The sequence below is a fragment of the Lissotriton vulgaris genome, chromosome 5 (assembly GCF_964263255.1).
Source record: "Lissotriton vulgaris chromosome 5, aLisVul1.2, whole genome shotgun sequence".
NCBI classification, from domain to species: domain Eukaryota; kingdom Metazoa; phylum Chordata; class Amphibia; order Caudata; family Salamandridae; genus Lissotriton; species Lissotriton vulgaris.
The window spans coordinates 1,701,253,906-1,701,268,869 of record NC_141693.1 but is presented as its reverse complement, the minus strand read 5'-3'; the positions used below and the strand labels follow the sequence as shown (position 1 = coordinate 1,701,268,869).

General features: G+C 46.7%; 1 protein-coding gene across 4 annotated transcripts in view; it reads right to left on the bottom strand.

Annotated features, from left to right (window-relative positions):
• Positions 1-14,964, bottom strand: part of FMNL1 (formin like 1) — a 419,565-nt gene that overhangs the window by 192,128 nt on the left and 212,473 nt on the right. For all 4 annotated transcript variants that reach the window (XM_086923863.1, XM_086923862.1, XM_086923864.1 and 1 more), the window contains 2 exons: positions 4,777-4,860; positions 4,366-4,506 (listed from right to left, as the gene is read on the bottom strand). In XM_086923863.1, the coding sequence (XP_086779989.1) occupies positions 4,366-4,506; positions 4,777-4,860 (225 nt within the window). The remainder of the gene's footprint in view (positions 1-4,365; positions 4,507-4,776; positions 4,861-14,964) is intronic.

The following is a 14,964-nucleotide window of genomic DNA, read 5'->3' as shown; positions in this document are numbered from 1 at the left end:
TTACCCTGTGTAATGTCACAGAATCGGTCTCAACAAATCTGCTTTCTACTACTTATGTCAACACTTTTGATATAAAAACTCTGTTTATGGCTAACAAGATAAATGCCTGGTGTTCAGGTGTTTGTGCAACTGCCCAGCTATGCACTATCATAAATGTATTGTCCATTTGATTTTTACTCACCACTTTGATGCAAGAGGACCTTCCTGTGCAGAGGCTCAACACATTTCTTATTGAGGGTGCCTGAAGGGGATATAGGAGCAGACATGGCTGTAGAGTATTAGAAGAGGAAGTTTAGGGTGATCTGGAGAGTGGAACCTACAATACCAATGGGGGAGCACATCAGTGAGAGGATGACGTTTGCTCCAGCACCAAAGGCATAGTAGGGCAGTATCTAAAGGACAGACCCTGTAGTGCTACCCCTTCCTCACCACCTGCATGGAAGCATTGCCTCTGTGAGCCTATTAGCCTTGGCGTCACTGTGGCCACCTGAGAGTGGAATATGGGGAGATGGTGGCAAAATATCAACTAGGAATTGTGAATGTTATATGCTAAATGTGTAGTCACGAGAGGACTAGATTCCAAGATCCAACTAAGCATGGGTTGGAGATAATAAAGTTTGTAGATCAGAAGTTAGACAAGTCTCGGTGGGAGTAATACTTGGCACCGATATGATGGTTTGGTTTTTGTTGAGAAGTGTAACTCACTGGGCTTTGTCCTAGGAAGAGACTGGAACACAAGCCTTAAGTCGATGGAAACTGTAGGACATCGGAGTGTGAAAGGGTGGAGTACAAAGAAGTGCCAAGATTGGTCACGCTGACTGTCCCTCCAGGAGTAGAGAATGTTTGTGGAAGAGGGATATAGGCACACTTGGGACATCTGCGATTCTCCTTCCCAAGTGAAGGTCTTTACTTTTTGCATATGTTTTGAGCTCTGCCTGCACCCACCCAGTAAGTAATATTTACAATTTGCCAAGGCCTCAGAAAAACTGCCCATCGTCATAGGAGCTACAATGAGAGATATAAAATCTAAGTGCCGCTAGTGCGAGCACCTACATTGTGAGAGGGATGTCCAGGAACTGTGCTCAAAATTTGGGGTAACGTCCTCTGTTGTAGAGACTTGGAAGACTCTAAAAAAGGCAACTTCCAATGATTCAATCAAAGATGTTGAACATGTGGCCCAATTCACTTTTCAAAATGAGGGCTTATGACCAACAAGGACTGGTTGACTTCCAACTGGCTGCAGCGCAATTAACAGAAGAAAAAAAGCCATTTACTAGGTCACCTACTATTTGCGTCAGCTTCTTTCTAGTTCCTTCCTACCTTATTAGCAAATCTGTCTCCAGCTAAGACTCAGGAGTGTGTGAAATCTGCGATAAGTTTCCCCAACTTTGATAATGTAGATGAAAAATCCCTCAAAAAGCAGGTTTTGCCAAAGAAAAGTCAACAAAACTAACTTTATTTGCAGGATAAATGGAATAAACCTTTTAAAAGATGATATTGATGGAGCAAGGTTGCGCACGTAAAGCGACTTTCTTGTATTCAGCCCTCTCGGAAATAATTTGTAACATACTAATTAACATGTTTCGTTTACTAATAATTGAACCACACAACATTTCTAGTATCTAGGGGAAGCTTGCCTATGTGCTTTTACTAACCGTAATCCAAATGCATTAAAATGGCTGCCGCAACGCAGTAACTTTACTGCGCATGCTTCTGTCATACTCACGTGACATGACGTATTCTCTCTGCTTGGTGGGAAATTCTTGCTTCTGTGCACTAGAACTAAGATGGCTACTTTGTGTGTTATTGTGCTAATGCTTGCACTATTGCTTTTACTAAGTTGTTCGTTCTGCATAACTCTAATACTGTAGTTAACATAAAGTAATCGGAATAGAGTAGATATAAGTGGTATACAGTGCATTCATTTATTTCTTGTTTTAAAACTGTTACTCTTCTATTTTGCTAATAGCTCGTGTTTGGACCAATCAAAATCAAGGTTGCTCCATCTTGGGTTCTGAGCTGAACATGCGCTGACTTCACCAGAGTCCACAAGCCATGGCATTGAATTGATGCCAAATCTTGACTTGCTAGAAGATGCACCTGGGAAACTCACCCTGTGACCCCGCAAGAGGAAGCTGAAATGTACTAATATATTACATTGTATTTGTTATTGATACATTCACTGTCGGGTGCAATAAAAGTCCATGGAAAAATAAAGGTATGAGAGGAGACATTCATTTGAATTATTTTGGGTGAGGTAACCTCAAACTGGTATGGTGTGATGACCCCTCCTCGTCTTTTGACCAATCAAAGTGTGGGAATACACAACTTGCAACATTGGGGGGTGGTACACTGCCCTGGAAAAATGGTATAACTATGGTAGGCTTAGCTAGTTAGGTTGTCCGACTTGTCCGAATAGCTGACCAGTCACTGACCCAACGCACTCAATAGGCGATCAAGAACAGAGGTGCTGGCGGAGTACTCTGTCAGAAGATTCGATAACCCAATCGGGGTCTGACTGTTAGCTGCAGAGAGGGTTGCAACTCAGGCGTTGCACTTTAGCTGTGGGTGCTGGTCCTGACCCGCGGTGGTCCTGTCCTGATCCAATTTGGTCCGTACCTGTCCTGATTCTGGTCTGCACCTGTCCTATCCTGTTGGCACCTACACTATCAAAGTTCTCCTGTTTTTTATCTCAGCCCGTGGACAGGGCTGGTCTTCATACCATTCTAAGTAAATATGAAATAGGGTGAACAAAATCATTGAATTTTTTTTCCTTTTCTTCCCCTTCCCATATTTCTATGCTTAAAGAAAGTCTCGTAAAATATTTTTCGAATCAGTTTTGCTCTTTAATACTAACCAACCTTGACTGATGTAGTATGGACATTTGATACTTAAAGTTACATAGTTAAAATGTTTAAACCTTTCTCTGAGTTTGTGATTATTTTATGAGTAAAAATGTTTATTTACTGCCTATTATGCCAACACCCTTGATCCCTTAGGACTTTAGGTAGCGGTGACGTGGATTGGTAAGTCAAATGGTATAGGTCCTAAATAGAGAAAACAATCTGGTTAAGAGTAGGTTTACCTGTTCAAAGTGTGTATGTTGTTTTATGGGCCGAGGTGAGTATGGTAAAACGAGCAGGTGAGCCCACACTCTATCAATATTTTTCACAACACTGTGAAACTGCAAACATTTTACCTCAGCAGAACTTTGCTATCAGAATTATAATTTTGCATGCTACTAAAAATCACATCGGGGTTCCAGACATCCTCATGGATACACTTTGATCATTTCTGCCACAGTAACTTGAGAAAGTGGCTCATTTCTTTCTGGAATACAACCAAAAGTATGATGTTTTTGAAAGGTTGGAGATATTTCCAACACTCTCCCACTTATATCATTACTTTGTTCCACCAGGTCTCAGGGCTGGTGTCTCTGTTATGTGTCAACAAGGTCTTGCTCCCCCTGCATCCACAGGGCTGTCTTCTCGTGTCTTGGCATCCCACTGTATGCGTCTAGTCAACATTCAAGAGGGGACAAAAGCTCCAAGTAATTTAGGACACTCTGTGGCAACAGATGTATGGCCATTGCTTACTATACCACTGTCCTAGCTCAGCTGGCTAGAGTAAACTAAAGAGAGAGCGTGAGAGAGGAGAGAGAGAGTTTTGAGAAAAGAGTTCAAATAGTTACATCTAACTACTATAAGCACATATCCCTCATATAGTATGAAGACTCCTGAACCTCCATGCAAACCTTTCCTAATTTAAGATACATTTTATGACCAGATCTGCCTTTGCTTTCCTGCTTCTTCTTAAGCGCAGTCTCCCATAGGGGCTGGTAGTCATGTCCACCTTGTGCACTGGTTACACCAGCTCCTTATTTGCAGAGCTTCCTTCATTCCAAAGCTAGACCATTCCTGCAATAAATCTAGAACACAACTGTCTATATTACATTTAACTCCTATGAGGTACCCAATAGGCACTAGCCTCTTTACCCTCTATTGACTTCCAGGAGAAGCATGGGTGAGATATAAAGTCTTAAACCATTTTCACAAACAAGACCCTCTATAAGTTAGTAGCAAATCCCATCTCTATGTCCCCACCAGACAATTGAGCTAAACTGCCAAAACTTGTGCTATTATACCACCTTTATGTAGACAAGGTAGAGTATTATTATATGAATAGCTTGTCTATTGAACTCCTCCCTCAACTCTCTCTAACTTGTAATGAACAACATTTATGTCCATCCTCCAGACTGCAGTCTTGAGGATGAGACCAACTAGTGTACTCTTTCTCCATGGCCTGGAATAAGAACAAGCACCAAGATGTGGCTTACTTACACTCAGTCACACATTCACACATTACCTGACGGTGAGGTGCCTTACTCTGGACGAGCCCTGTGAGGGGGACAAGGAGTTCCCCTTGGTGAGGTCTTCCAGAGACCGGTCAAGGGGCTTGGACTTCTCAGCAACCACTGTCCCATTGTCCGTGGCATCCATGTCGTACCTGTAGCAAGAGGCGATAGCACAAGGGTCATCTCAGAGGAAGAACATTTATAAAGAGTGAATGAGTTAGTGTATGGCAGGTGGTAGAGAACTAGAGAGAAGGATGGAGGCATTTATCCAGAACTTTATAAAACAGAGGGAAAATAATGGATGGCGAGGGCAATGATTCTACTGAAATAACACTGAACAAGAAAGTCTAGAGGAACAAATAAAGAAAGAGCTGGGATAAGAAAGGAATTGCCTCACAGGGCTGTCTAACATTATTACTTACGTGACCGAGCACTGGGCAAAGGACAGGTATTCCACCAGCACGTCCAGCCCTCTGTTCTCTGCATTCAGGAACTCCTGGACCCACCTAGACGAGAGAAAGCCCATCAGGCAAATCAACTGAACAACTGGAAGGAAACCGATAAAACTCCCCTAGAGGTGGCTTAGCAAGGGCAATTTATGTCAGGGTGCATCAGGCTTGTTCATAACCAGATAGAGCTCACCGAATGATCATAGCGGTACATAGGGAGATTGCTAGACAACACCAATGCTCAAAGACTAGTAGGGCTAACGTAGCACAATCAAATATTTAACTTCAGCCCCCCCCCCTTTTGCAGAGTTACCAGGCTTGCAGAGACCCTGGTCTACTAATACATTCCTGTAATAAGATTTGCAGTTCCTGGAAACACCTGTGTAATCAAATAGGACAGATACAAGAACACAAGAAAGAACAACTGTGTAATCAAATAGGACAGACACAAGAACAGATAACTTTCTTTATTATCTTTTGTTAACAACAGGTACAGGTTAGAGCGGCAGACCCTGATGCAAAGGTCTAGCCTGGGACCAGGGTTCAATTCCCCACCTCGGCAGGTCTTGGGCTCAAAATTCAACGGACCTGATAATTCTCGCCTCGGTGCCTATTCCAATCATGGAGTCCCACTCTGCAACTCTGGGCAATAGCTTGCTTAATCTCCACAACGGCCCCCACAACGCTAAAGATGCCTGGCCTCCACCTTGGGGGTGCCCAGGTGTGGACGCCTCACAGGGAAAGCCAGGATGGGTTCCACAGTGGTATTCGTACAAGTGCCTTGAGACCCTTGTGGGTGAGTAGTGCGCTATACAAGTATCAATTTACATTTATTGCTGCAGTCGCACATTTCTCCCAGAGCATAGGTATACATTCCTCTCAATTGCATCTAGTTATGGGTCCCCAATTTCCTGCTTGGGGCAGCATACTTGTTCATTTTGTCCCTTGTTCAAATAGGGGTGCACTTAAACTCTCCACCTTCTTGCTGTCTTTCCCCATTAATCAATTATAGTCCTTTTACCCTACTTCACCAGTCTTTCCCGTCCTGTATTAGCAGGTCTTGCAATTGCGTTCCCTTTTCTGGCCCTGCTCGCGATCATCTCCCATTCTCCATTTCCAGAAAAACTTGTGAATGGACGGCCCAGACATCCAAATCCTAGAGGATTTTATGCTCTATTCTGGACATGTCCTCCGCGATGCAACTAAACCATTGCAGAGCCCATAAATCTAACTGTGTCGCAAAAAGGGCTAATTTAAAAGCCCTAACCGTTGCCTTCTCCCAAGCACCCGCAGTCTGGCGCACTAGACCAACCGATTCTCGAGCCCTTCACGAGCAATTCCAATAGGGGGTATCTTTGCAGGTACCAGCAAGAAGTCCCTTTTCCCAGACATCCTCCTCTGCCACCCTTAGCGCTGAATGCTGTAGCTGCGTTACATAGTAATAAAACTCTATATCTGGCATTCCCAAGCCTCCCTGCTCCTGATCCATTTTTAGGGCTTTGAGCGCTACTGTGCTACATTTTTCTACCCAAACCAGAGAGATCTGTAAACTATTCAGTATCTTGAAATGCTCCCAGGTAACCAAACACATCGCATTCTGCACTACATGAAGGCATCTTGGCAGGAAGACCATCTTAGTGATGGCCATTTGTCCTGCCACCGTGATAGGCAATGTATTCCAGAAACCAATGGAGGATTTGAGATCCTCCAGCAACCTGACAATTTGTGGTGATGGAGACCGTCCACTGTAGAAGCCACCATGAGTCCCAGACAGCAGAATTTGTCTATTTCCCATTTGAGCCCCAGCTAGGCAATTCACTCTCCGCCCAATATTTCAGCGTGCCAATGGGAACAACAACATTTTGTTTCTATTGAGACTGGCTACATCCCCAAACTCATCTAGTTTAGACAGAAGATCAGGCACAGACTCCTCAGGCCTCCTCAGATAGAGGAGTGCATTGTCATCATTCAGAGAGAGTAAGTGAATGAAACCACCAATCTCAATACCTATATCCTCAAGCTCAGCATGGGGCTTAATGGCCAGCGACTCCAGGACCAGTGCAAAGAGCAGTGGAGACAGAGGGAATCCTTGACGGGTGCTACGTTCCACCGTCAAGTCCTTTGACACCACTCTTCCCATCCTGACCCTCGCTCTGGGATCGCTGTGTAAGAGCAGAATCCAGCTACAGAAGGTCAGGCCAAACCACATACGATCGAGAACCTCGATCATATACGTCCAGTCTAGCATGTCAAACGCCTTTGCCATATCCACTGATATCAGTAATAAGCCCTCACTCCTATCTTCATGTGTCAGCTTTTGCACGTCCATAATTATGCTGCCTGGGATGACGATGCACTGGTTGTGGTGCACCAGCGACCCCACCAGTACGTGCAATCTCTCAGTGAGAAGTTTATAATGTATTTTGGCATCTGTATTAATCATGGTCAGGGGTCTATAATGGGAGAGATCCATGGGGTCTTTTTGCAGCTTTTGCATCATACAGACAATCCCCTTTCTTGTATCGTGGAAGGAAGTCTTACAATTTACCTTGCCTCTTTAAATACCTTCAGCAATTTTTCAGATAATTGTGCCGTGAAGGTCTCATAGAATCCGACAGGAAGCCATCCTTCCCGGAGTCTTTCCCCTCGCCATCTTACCCATCGCTGTTTGTAATTCTTCTAAAGCAATCTCAGACTCTAAATTCTTGTGCACCGCTAGCAATATCCTAGGCAAGTCAATCCTCTCTAAGTAGGAGGCAATGGAGTCCTGCGCAGGCTGCCCCTTTCTCACATATGAAACCGGCGGTGTGTCATTAATTTTCCACTGTGTAGTCGCTAGCGTTCCCTCAGTTCGACTCATGCCGATCAGTCTAATTATTTAGTATCCAAGCCAGTAGCTTACTGGGCTTGTCTTCCTCCCCGTAAAGGCACTGACGGTACTCCTTTAAAGTGTATTAGTCTAGCCTGTCCATTGTTTCCTACTGAGCCTGCTTAGCATCCCAAATCTCTATCCTTGTGTCAGGAGAATTAGCCTCTTGTCTCTGTGGCATCGTTAGCGGCACCGCCAGCGTTTTCATGTCCCTATTTAATTGGTATTTGATCCCATAGACGTTTCTCATGCACTCTCCCCTTAGGACAGCCTTCATTGCCTCCCACTCAGTCTCCCTGCTGGCTGTTGTAAACCAGTTATTGGCCATATAAGTTGTCAATGCATCAATTAGTGTTTCCCTGCAAGCGGGATCAAGTAAAGCCTCTGGTGGCAATCTCCAGCTGGAGGTCACCCCCTCTGTTCTTGTGTTATCTATGTCCACCAGCAGGGGAGAATGATCTGAAAGGTACCTTCCCAAATACTTAGCTGCTTGTATTCTGGGGAGTACCTCCCTGGTTCCCAACACTCTGTCCAGTTGGTTATATGTGCCATGTGTCAGAGAATGGCATGAGTAATCCCTACTGTTTGGGTGCAGCGGCCTCCAGACGTCCCTATAACCCATGTTTTTCCCTGCCTGTTGCAATGTTTCTCTACAATACTTGGTTTGATGCGGGGCTTGGAGGGTAGCGGTCCAGTTCCCCATCCAGTATACAGTTCAAGTCTCCTGCCTGGAGTATCATTAGGCCGATACAGTCAAGCAGCAGGTCCTTCATCTGTACAACAATATCTTTGTCATCACCATTAGGGTCATAAACATTAAGGATGCAGAGGTCTCTGCTGTCCAACGTGCCCTGTATGAGTATATATTCACCATCCGGATCTGCCTCTGAGTAAGTTATTCTAAAGGGGACACACAGAGGCACCCAAATGGACTCCATCTGGCATAGGCAGAATATGTGGACGAGAACAACTGCCCACTCTATTTCTTTTTTAGTTTTGGCTACTCGCTATGTCCGCCCGTTCCTGCCTAAGTTGGGTAGTACCCTATGTCACTTCACATATCTTCGAAGTCTCCAAACATTCTATGTGAGCAGTTTCTAGCTGTGCAACATATAAGATGTTTGTATCTTTGTTTAGTGGGGGTGCACCGTCTCCCCTTCTCCCCGCCCGGGGGCCCAGTTCCGGAGCGTCGTTTACTATCCACCCTGAGTGTCTGTAAGCATGTACTGCCTGAATCACATCTATGTACATGCTGCAATTACAACTGTGTACAACTTCTCCCTCCCAACTCCCCCTCCCTTATTACCCTCCCTAGGTAATTGCCGAAGAACATCAAAACAGTGCGTTTACCCATCCCGCATTGCTTGAGTCTCCTCCTTTTTCCACCTCACCCTGTTTCTTAGAACAAATAACTCTTGAAGTTCAAATTTGTATCTCTATATATCACAGGAGGGGCCAGCCTAGAGCAGTCCTCCAACCCTAATGGATGAGTTATCACCAAGAACCCCTCCGGGTGCCCTAAATCTAATATTATTTAGTGTGCCTAAAGAGTCCCTCGGATGTATGTCTTGCTCAGTTACCCATGCTGTGCTGTGTCTTTATTTTCTGCCTCTATTACCCCGATCCCATCTCTGAGTCCACTTCATCCTCCATCAGGGATCACCACCCGCGAACACCTCCTCCAGACTACAGGTCTTCCTCCAAAGGAGTCTCAGAGTCCCTTCCTAATGTGCCATCCTACCTGACAACAATTCAGGATATGGAATCATCCAGTGCGTACACACCAACAGGATCTCCCCCTTGCTCCCCTTACCGATGCCCGGGCCACTTCCTATTTCGGTTTGGAACCTTGTACCAAAAGTTCCAGTCATGTCTACTCCTCGTCTGGCAGCTCAAAGAAGTTGGTCTTGCCATCCGCCACCATTCGGAGCTTTGCAGGGCACAGCAACATATTTGAAAGGTTCATGGCTCTGATCTTCTGTTTGACCTCCATAACAACTTCATCAGAGTTTGTACTTTCCTGGTGTAATCCGGGTCTATAGCTATTTTGTGGTTCGTGTAGTGTAGATTCTCAGGTTCGCGGGCTGCATGCAGTATACAGTCTCTGTCCCTGTAGTTAAATATCCTAGCAATTATAACTCTTGATGGAGCTTCGGGTGCCAGTGCTGCATGTGCTCTCTCCACAGTAAACATGCCAGAGAGTCTGGTCGGCTGGAATATATGAGTTATCCAGTTCTCCAGGAATCGTTCATTGGAGCCTTTCTCAGTTCCCTCAAGGAATCGAAGGAAGCCCATCCGCATTTTCTGCCCTGTATTGAGTGGTCTGGCTGTTGCAGTCAGTTTGGTCATGAAAGCGTTGTCATCTCAGCGTCTAGGTCACTCAGCGGTTGTGACCCTGTCTGCCACCTTGCGCATGTCAGTACACAACAAGCCAGCCTCAAGTGACACCACATACATGTTTTACTCTAGTGATGTTTGTGTGCTGTGTATGGCCTCCAGAAGGTCGGCCCGGGATGGCTCCTCCTCATTCTCTTGTGTCCTCGGCCCCTTTTGTTTAGTGGTACACTGGGTGGTCCCCTGTGGTGTTGTATACTGGGAAATGGTATCCCCCTGGAGGGCGGGGGCTGTCTTTGCCCATCCATGGCAACATTTTGAGCAGTGGGGAGGGCCACAGCAAGTCGAATTCAATATGACAGATGCAGCTCAACTTTTCTGAGCCTTGTGGCAGGCCCTCTCGTGTGAGATACGTCAGCCCCTCAGTGTGGGATGTCTTTGGCACAAGCTGCCTACCCCTGGGGTAGCAGCAGAAACTCATGTAGCCGGGGCTCGACTCCCACCCCCGAAGGCCTCCGCAACCCACTCAGCGTGGACAGTGTCCAGCTGAAGTTCCGGGTTTGCAACCAGGGCTCAATGTTTTCCCCCCGACAGCCCTCCCTGACTGCCGCTCATCTCATTTGACGAGCTCCCCATCACTATCAGACAGTCCACGAACAGGGCTCCCCATGCGGACCCCCAGCCAGCCAACCAGGCAAACAGTGGTGCACCCCCGCTCCTGATGTCAATGTTGGCAGTGGGGGAGCAGTCCCATCCGTCTTGAGGACTTGAGTGCCACGTCATTACCTCCTCTGTCTCTTCTTGACCGGAGCTGGGTCACTGCCTCCAATGGCCTTCTCTGTCCCTTCTTCATGGAACAGCCAGGGCTCGACAACCGCCTTGAAGGCCCGCTCAGCCTCCTACACTCCAGGGACCATGCAGCCTTCTTGCACAGGGCTGCAGCTCTGGTCCCACTGACTAGACCTCAATCAGCACTCTCAGGCCTCCATCAGAGCAGGCAGGCAGACAGATCGCCAGGTATTGTCACATTACCCTCTCCACCTCTTGTGGGGGCATTCATCCAAGATCTCTGGCTCACAAGGGGGAATAGGCCCTCCAATCCCCCGTTCCACCTCGTGGTAATATCACACGGCTCCCAAATGCCACAGTATGGCAAGCCTACTTCCCAGGAGGCACACCCCAGGATGTGTTACATCCTGACAGTTCCAGCAAGGGCCACCTCAGCGGGTCATCAGGTCCAGAGGCGGACCTCAACAATGTCAGCACCACAACCGCTATAGAAGCTGTAATTAACGGCGGTGCGAATTCCGCCACAGTGCGGCGGTTTTAATGAGTGGGCGGGGCCGCGTCAGCCAACGGACGTGCCTGCTCGCAACGGCTGTTGCCCGATTGGAGCCCTTAAGGCAGAGGTCTTCAAACTTTTTGATGCCGAGACCCCCTTGTAAAACCTTTTTAGGCGTAAGGACCCCCTTCCGACAAACGTTTCTAGAAACTGGTACTCATCATCAACTTTTGACAACCATAAATGCGCCTGTTAGACCTCATCACATCCCTCCATCATTCATCCACCCACACTTTCACACATCCATCCATCCACCCTTTCATCCTTCCATCCATACATCCATCCTTTACCCATCCACCCTTCCTTCCATCTACCCATCATTCATCCACCCACCTTTTCACACATTCATCCATCATTCATCCATGCAACCTTTTATCCATTCATACATCCATCCACCCTTTCATCTTCCCATCCATACATCCATCCTTCATCCATCCACCCTTTCATCCTCCCATCCATACATCCATCCTTCATCCATCTACCCTTTCATCCATCCATCCACCCACCGTTTCATCCATCCATCTACCCATCATTCATCCCCCCACCTTTTCACACATCCATGCATACATCCTTCATCCGTCCACCCTTTCATCCTTCCATCCATCTATCCTTCACCAATCTATCCTTCATCCATCCACCCTTTCATCCTTCCATCCATACATCCATCATTCATCCATCCACCCTTTCATCCATCCATTCACCCATCATTCATCCACCCATCTTTTTGCACATCCATCCATCCATCATTCATCCATCTACCCTTTCATCCATCCATCCTTCACCCATCCACCCTTTCATTCTTCCATCCATACATCTATCCTTCACCAATCTATCCTTCACCAATCTATCCTTCATCCATCCACCCTTTATTCCTTCCACCCATACATGCATCCACCCTTTCATCCTTCCATTCACCCTTCATTCATCCACCCATCTTTTTACACATCCATCATTCATCTATCCACCCTTCCATCCATCCATCCTTTATTCGTCCACCCTTTAATCCGTCCATCCATACATCTATCCTTTACCAATCTATCCTTCATCCATCAACCCTTTCATCCTTCCATCCATACATCCATCATTCATCCATCAACCCTTTCATTCATCCATCCACCTTTTCACACATCCATCCATCCTTCAGCCTTTCGTCCATCCATCCACTCATCATCCATCCACCCACCTTTTCTGTGCCTCTCTCATGGGGGGGGGATCAGTATCTCTCTGCGCCGTCTTCCTTCTTCTTTCCCGCTCATGGGAGGGCATCTCTGTGCCTCCCTGTTGGGGGCGGGGGAATTGTCACGGGACCCACAGCTCCAGGTGCGCAACATCCATTGAACTCCAAGGGCTACACTACAGCCACTCGCCCAGCCCCCCCCCCCCCACCCTCCCAGCTCCCCCCAGCTCGTGTATGTGCGCCCGGCTGTAACAGCATCAGGGACACACACACAGTCACACCCAAGTACTTGACAGGTCTTTAAAATACCTTTTACTTGTTAATGAGGCGTTGATGTTTTTCACACCTCGTGTGAATTAGGCCTCCGCCGTGAGCACCCTCGATCAGCCCAATGCCAGGAACTGCACTCTGCAGAATCTGCGACCCCCTTCCCAGGACTCCACGACCCCCCTGGGGGTCGCGCCCTACAGATTGAAGACCACTGCCTTAAGGGGTTATGGACTAAAATTGGGCGGGCAGGATGTTGCAGGATTTTGTGAGTTGGGGCAGCGGAGCACACTAGCCGCATGTTCGATTGGCCATCTTGCCAAGCTACTCCCCTGTGAAAAATAATTAGGGACATCAGTCCAGTCATGCAGAAAGAAAGGCACCAGTTCTAGCTATGTAGTAATATTATGTATCAGAGGAGAAGAATAATGACTAGGTAATGGATAAATCACTCAACTGGTCAAAATTGGCCTCCTAAATTCGGAGCTGGTGTTGAAAAACAAGAGGCTAAACAGTTCCCCATGTGACAACATTACTTAAGAGGAAATTACATCAGTGTTCATATTTGGAGAACTGCAACCAATAGAAACAATATGTATTAGACTGCTTTCAAATTTGCAGGACATACACATTGTTTCTTAATGTTGAACATGGCCATAGCGCTGGGGAACCAACACCAATTCGCAGTAAATTTCAAATCAAATTGAATCTCATTCTCAGCAGCAGTCAGTCAGAAATGGCAACAAATCACAGTGCCATCACACACCAATTCAATGATAACTAACTTAAAACTACCAATGCAAAAACATTTAATCTCGAAACCGGACCATCACAAATCCAATTAATTTAAACTCCAACTAGCAAGTGCATCAATAATTCTAATAGCAGCCAGTACCAAAAGTAACCAATCCAAATTAACAACAGGCGATGTCAAATCTAGCCATTTCCAACAACTATTCTATAGATAATCTTAATAGCACCAATTCAACACGCAGTCAATGTTAAAACTAGACTTTCCCAACACCCATCAGTCCAAATACTCACTCTTCCCAGTATGAGACAACCCCTCAACCAACCAGAATCAAAGCCAGCCAATGTAAAATGAAAACGTTGTCTATCGCAATATCGTTCATTCCGAACACCAGTGAATGCCAAACCAGTTAACACAAGAAATGGCCTAAGCAACAGCCACTCTCACGTACAGTCAATTCAATCACCCATTGTTTACATCAGCCAACACTAAAAACAAGCACTGGCGTTGCCAATAGGTCTCGCAGTAGGAAAGTTGGAGCTATTGGTTTTGTAAATGACAAAGCCCTTTATGGTTTTAAAATGAAAACAAAAATAAAAGGCATTGTTATTTGCAATTGTAATAGCTCCAACTTTCCTACTGCGAGACCTTTTGGCAACGCCAGTGCTTGTTACAGGAGGCTTCAGAGGTGGGGCTTGTTTATCTATTTAAATACCGCGGGAGGGGTTTGGTGTGGGAGGAGAGTGAAAGGGACTGTGTGTGTTTCGGGAGGGGGCGGGTTGAAGAACATCGCCGATGTCACGTAGGCGGATTTTTCAGCCAAGCGTCCTGTCCATGAATAATGTCCCAACTGTGGGTAGAATGAAAGGGGGGGGCGCGGGGGCTTTTAGAGACAGTCAGAGACGGAGACAGGACGGTGGAGAGGGAAACAATCCTGTGACCACGAAGAGGCAGAGGAAAGAGGGGTTCGAGGGACAGCCAAGCACCGAGACAGCTCACTGAGGAGCGGGTCACACGCCCCGGGGCCACAAAATACCAGAGAAACTAGTAGCAGGAGAGAGAGTGAAGTAGTGTGGCTCACTGGTTAGAGGCGGCAGACCCGAGAGCAGAGGACTGCCCGGGACCAGGGTTCGATTCCCGGCGCGGCAGGTTTCTGGACCAGGGTCAGGGGACTCGATAATTCTCTCGCCTCGGTGCCCACTCTGATCAGCGATCACACTCGGCAACTCTGGGCATTAGCTTGCCTCATCTTCACTAACGGCCCACCAGACCGCCGGGGATGCCTGGTCTCACCTGGATATACCCATTAAGGGACCATCTCTCAGGGAAGCCAGGAAGGGTTTCGCAGCGGTTGAAGCGCCTTGGGACCCTACGGGTAAGTAGTGCGCTATATAAATGCCAATACATACATACATACATGC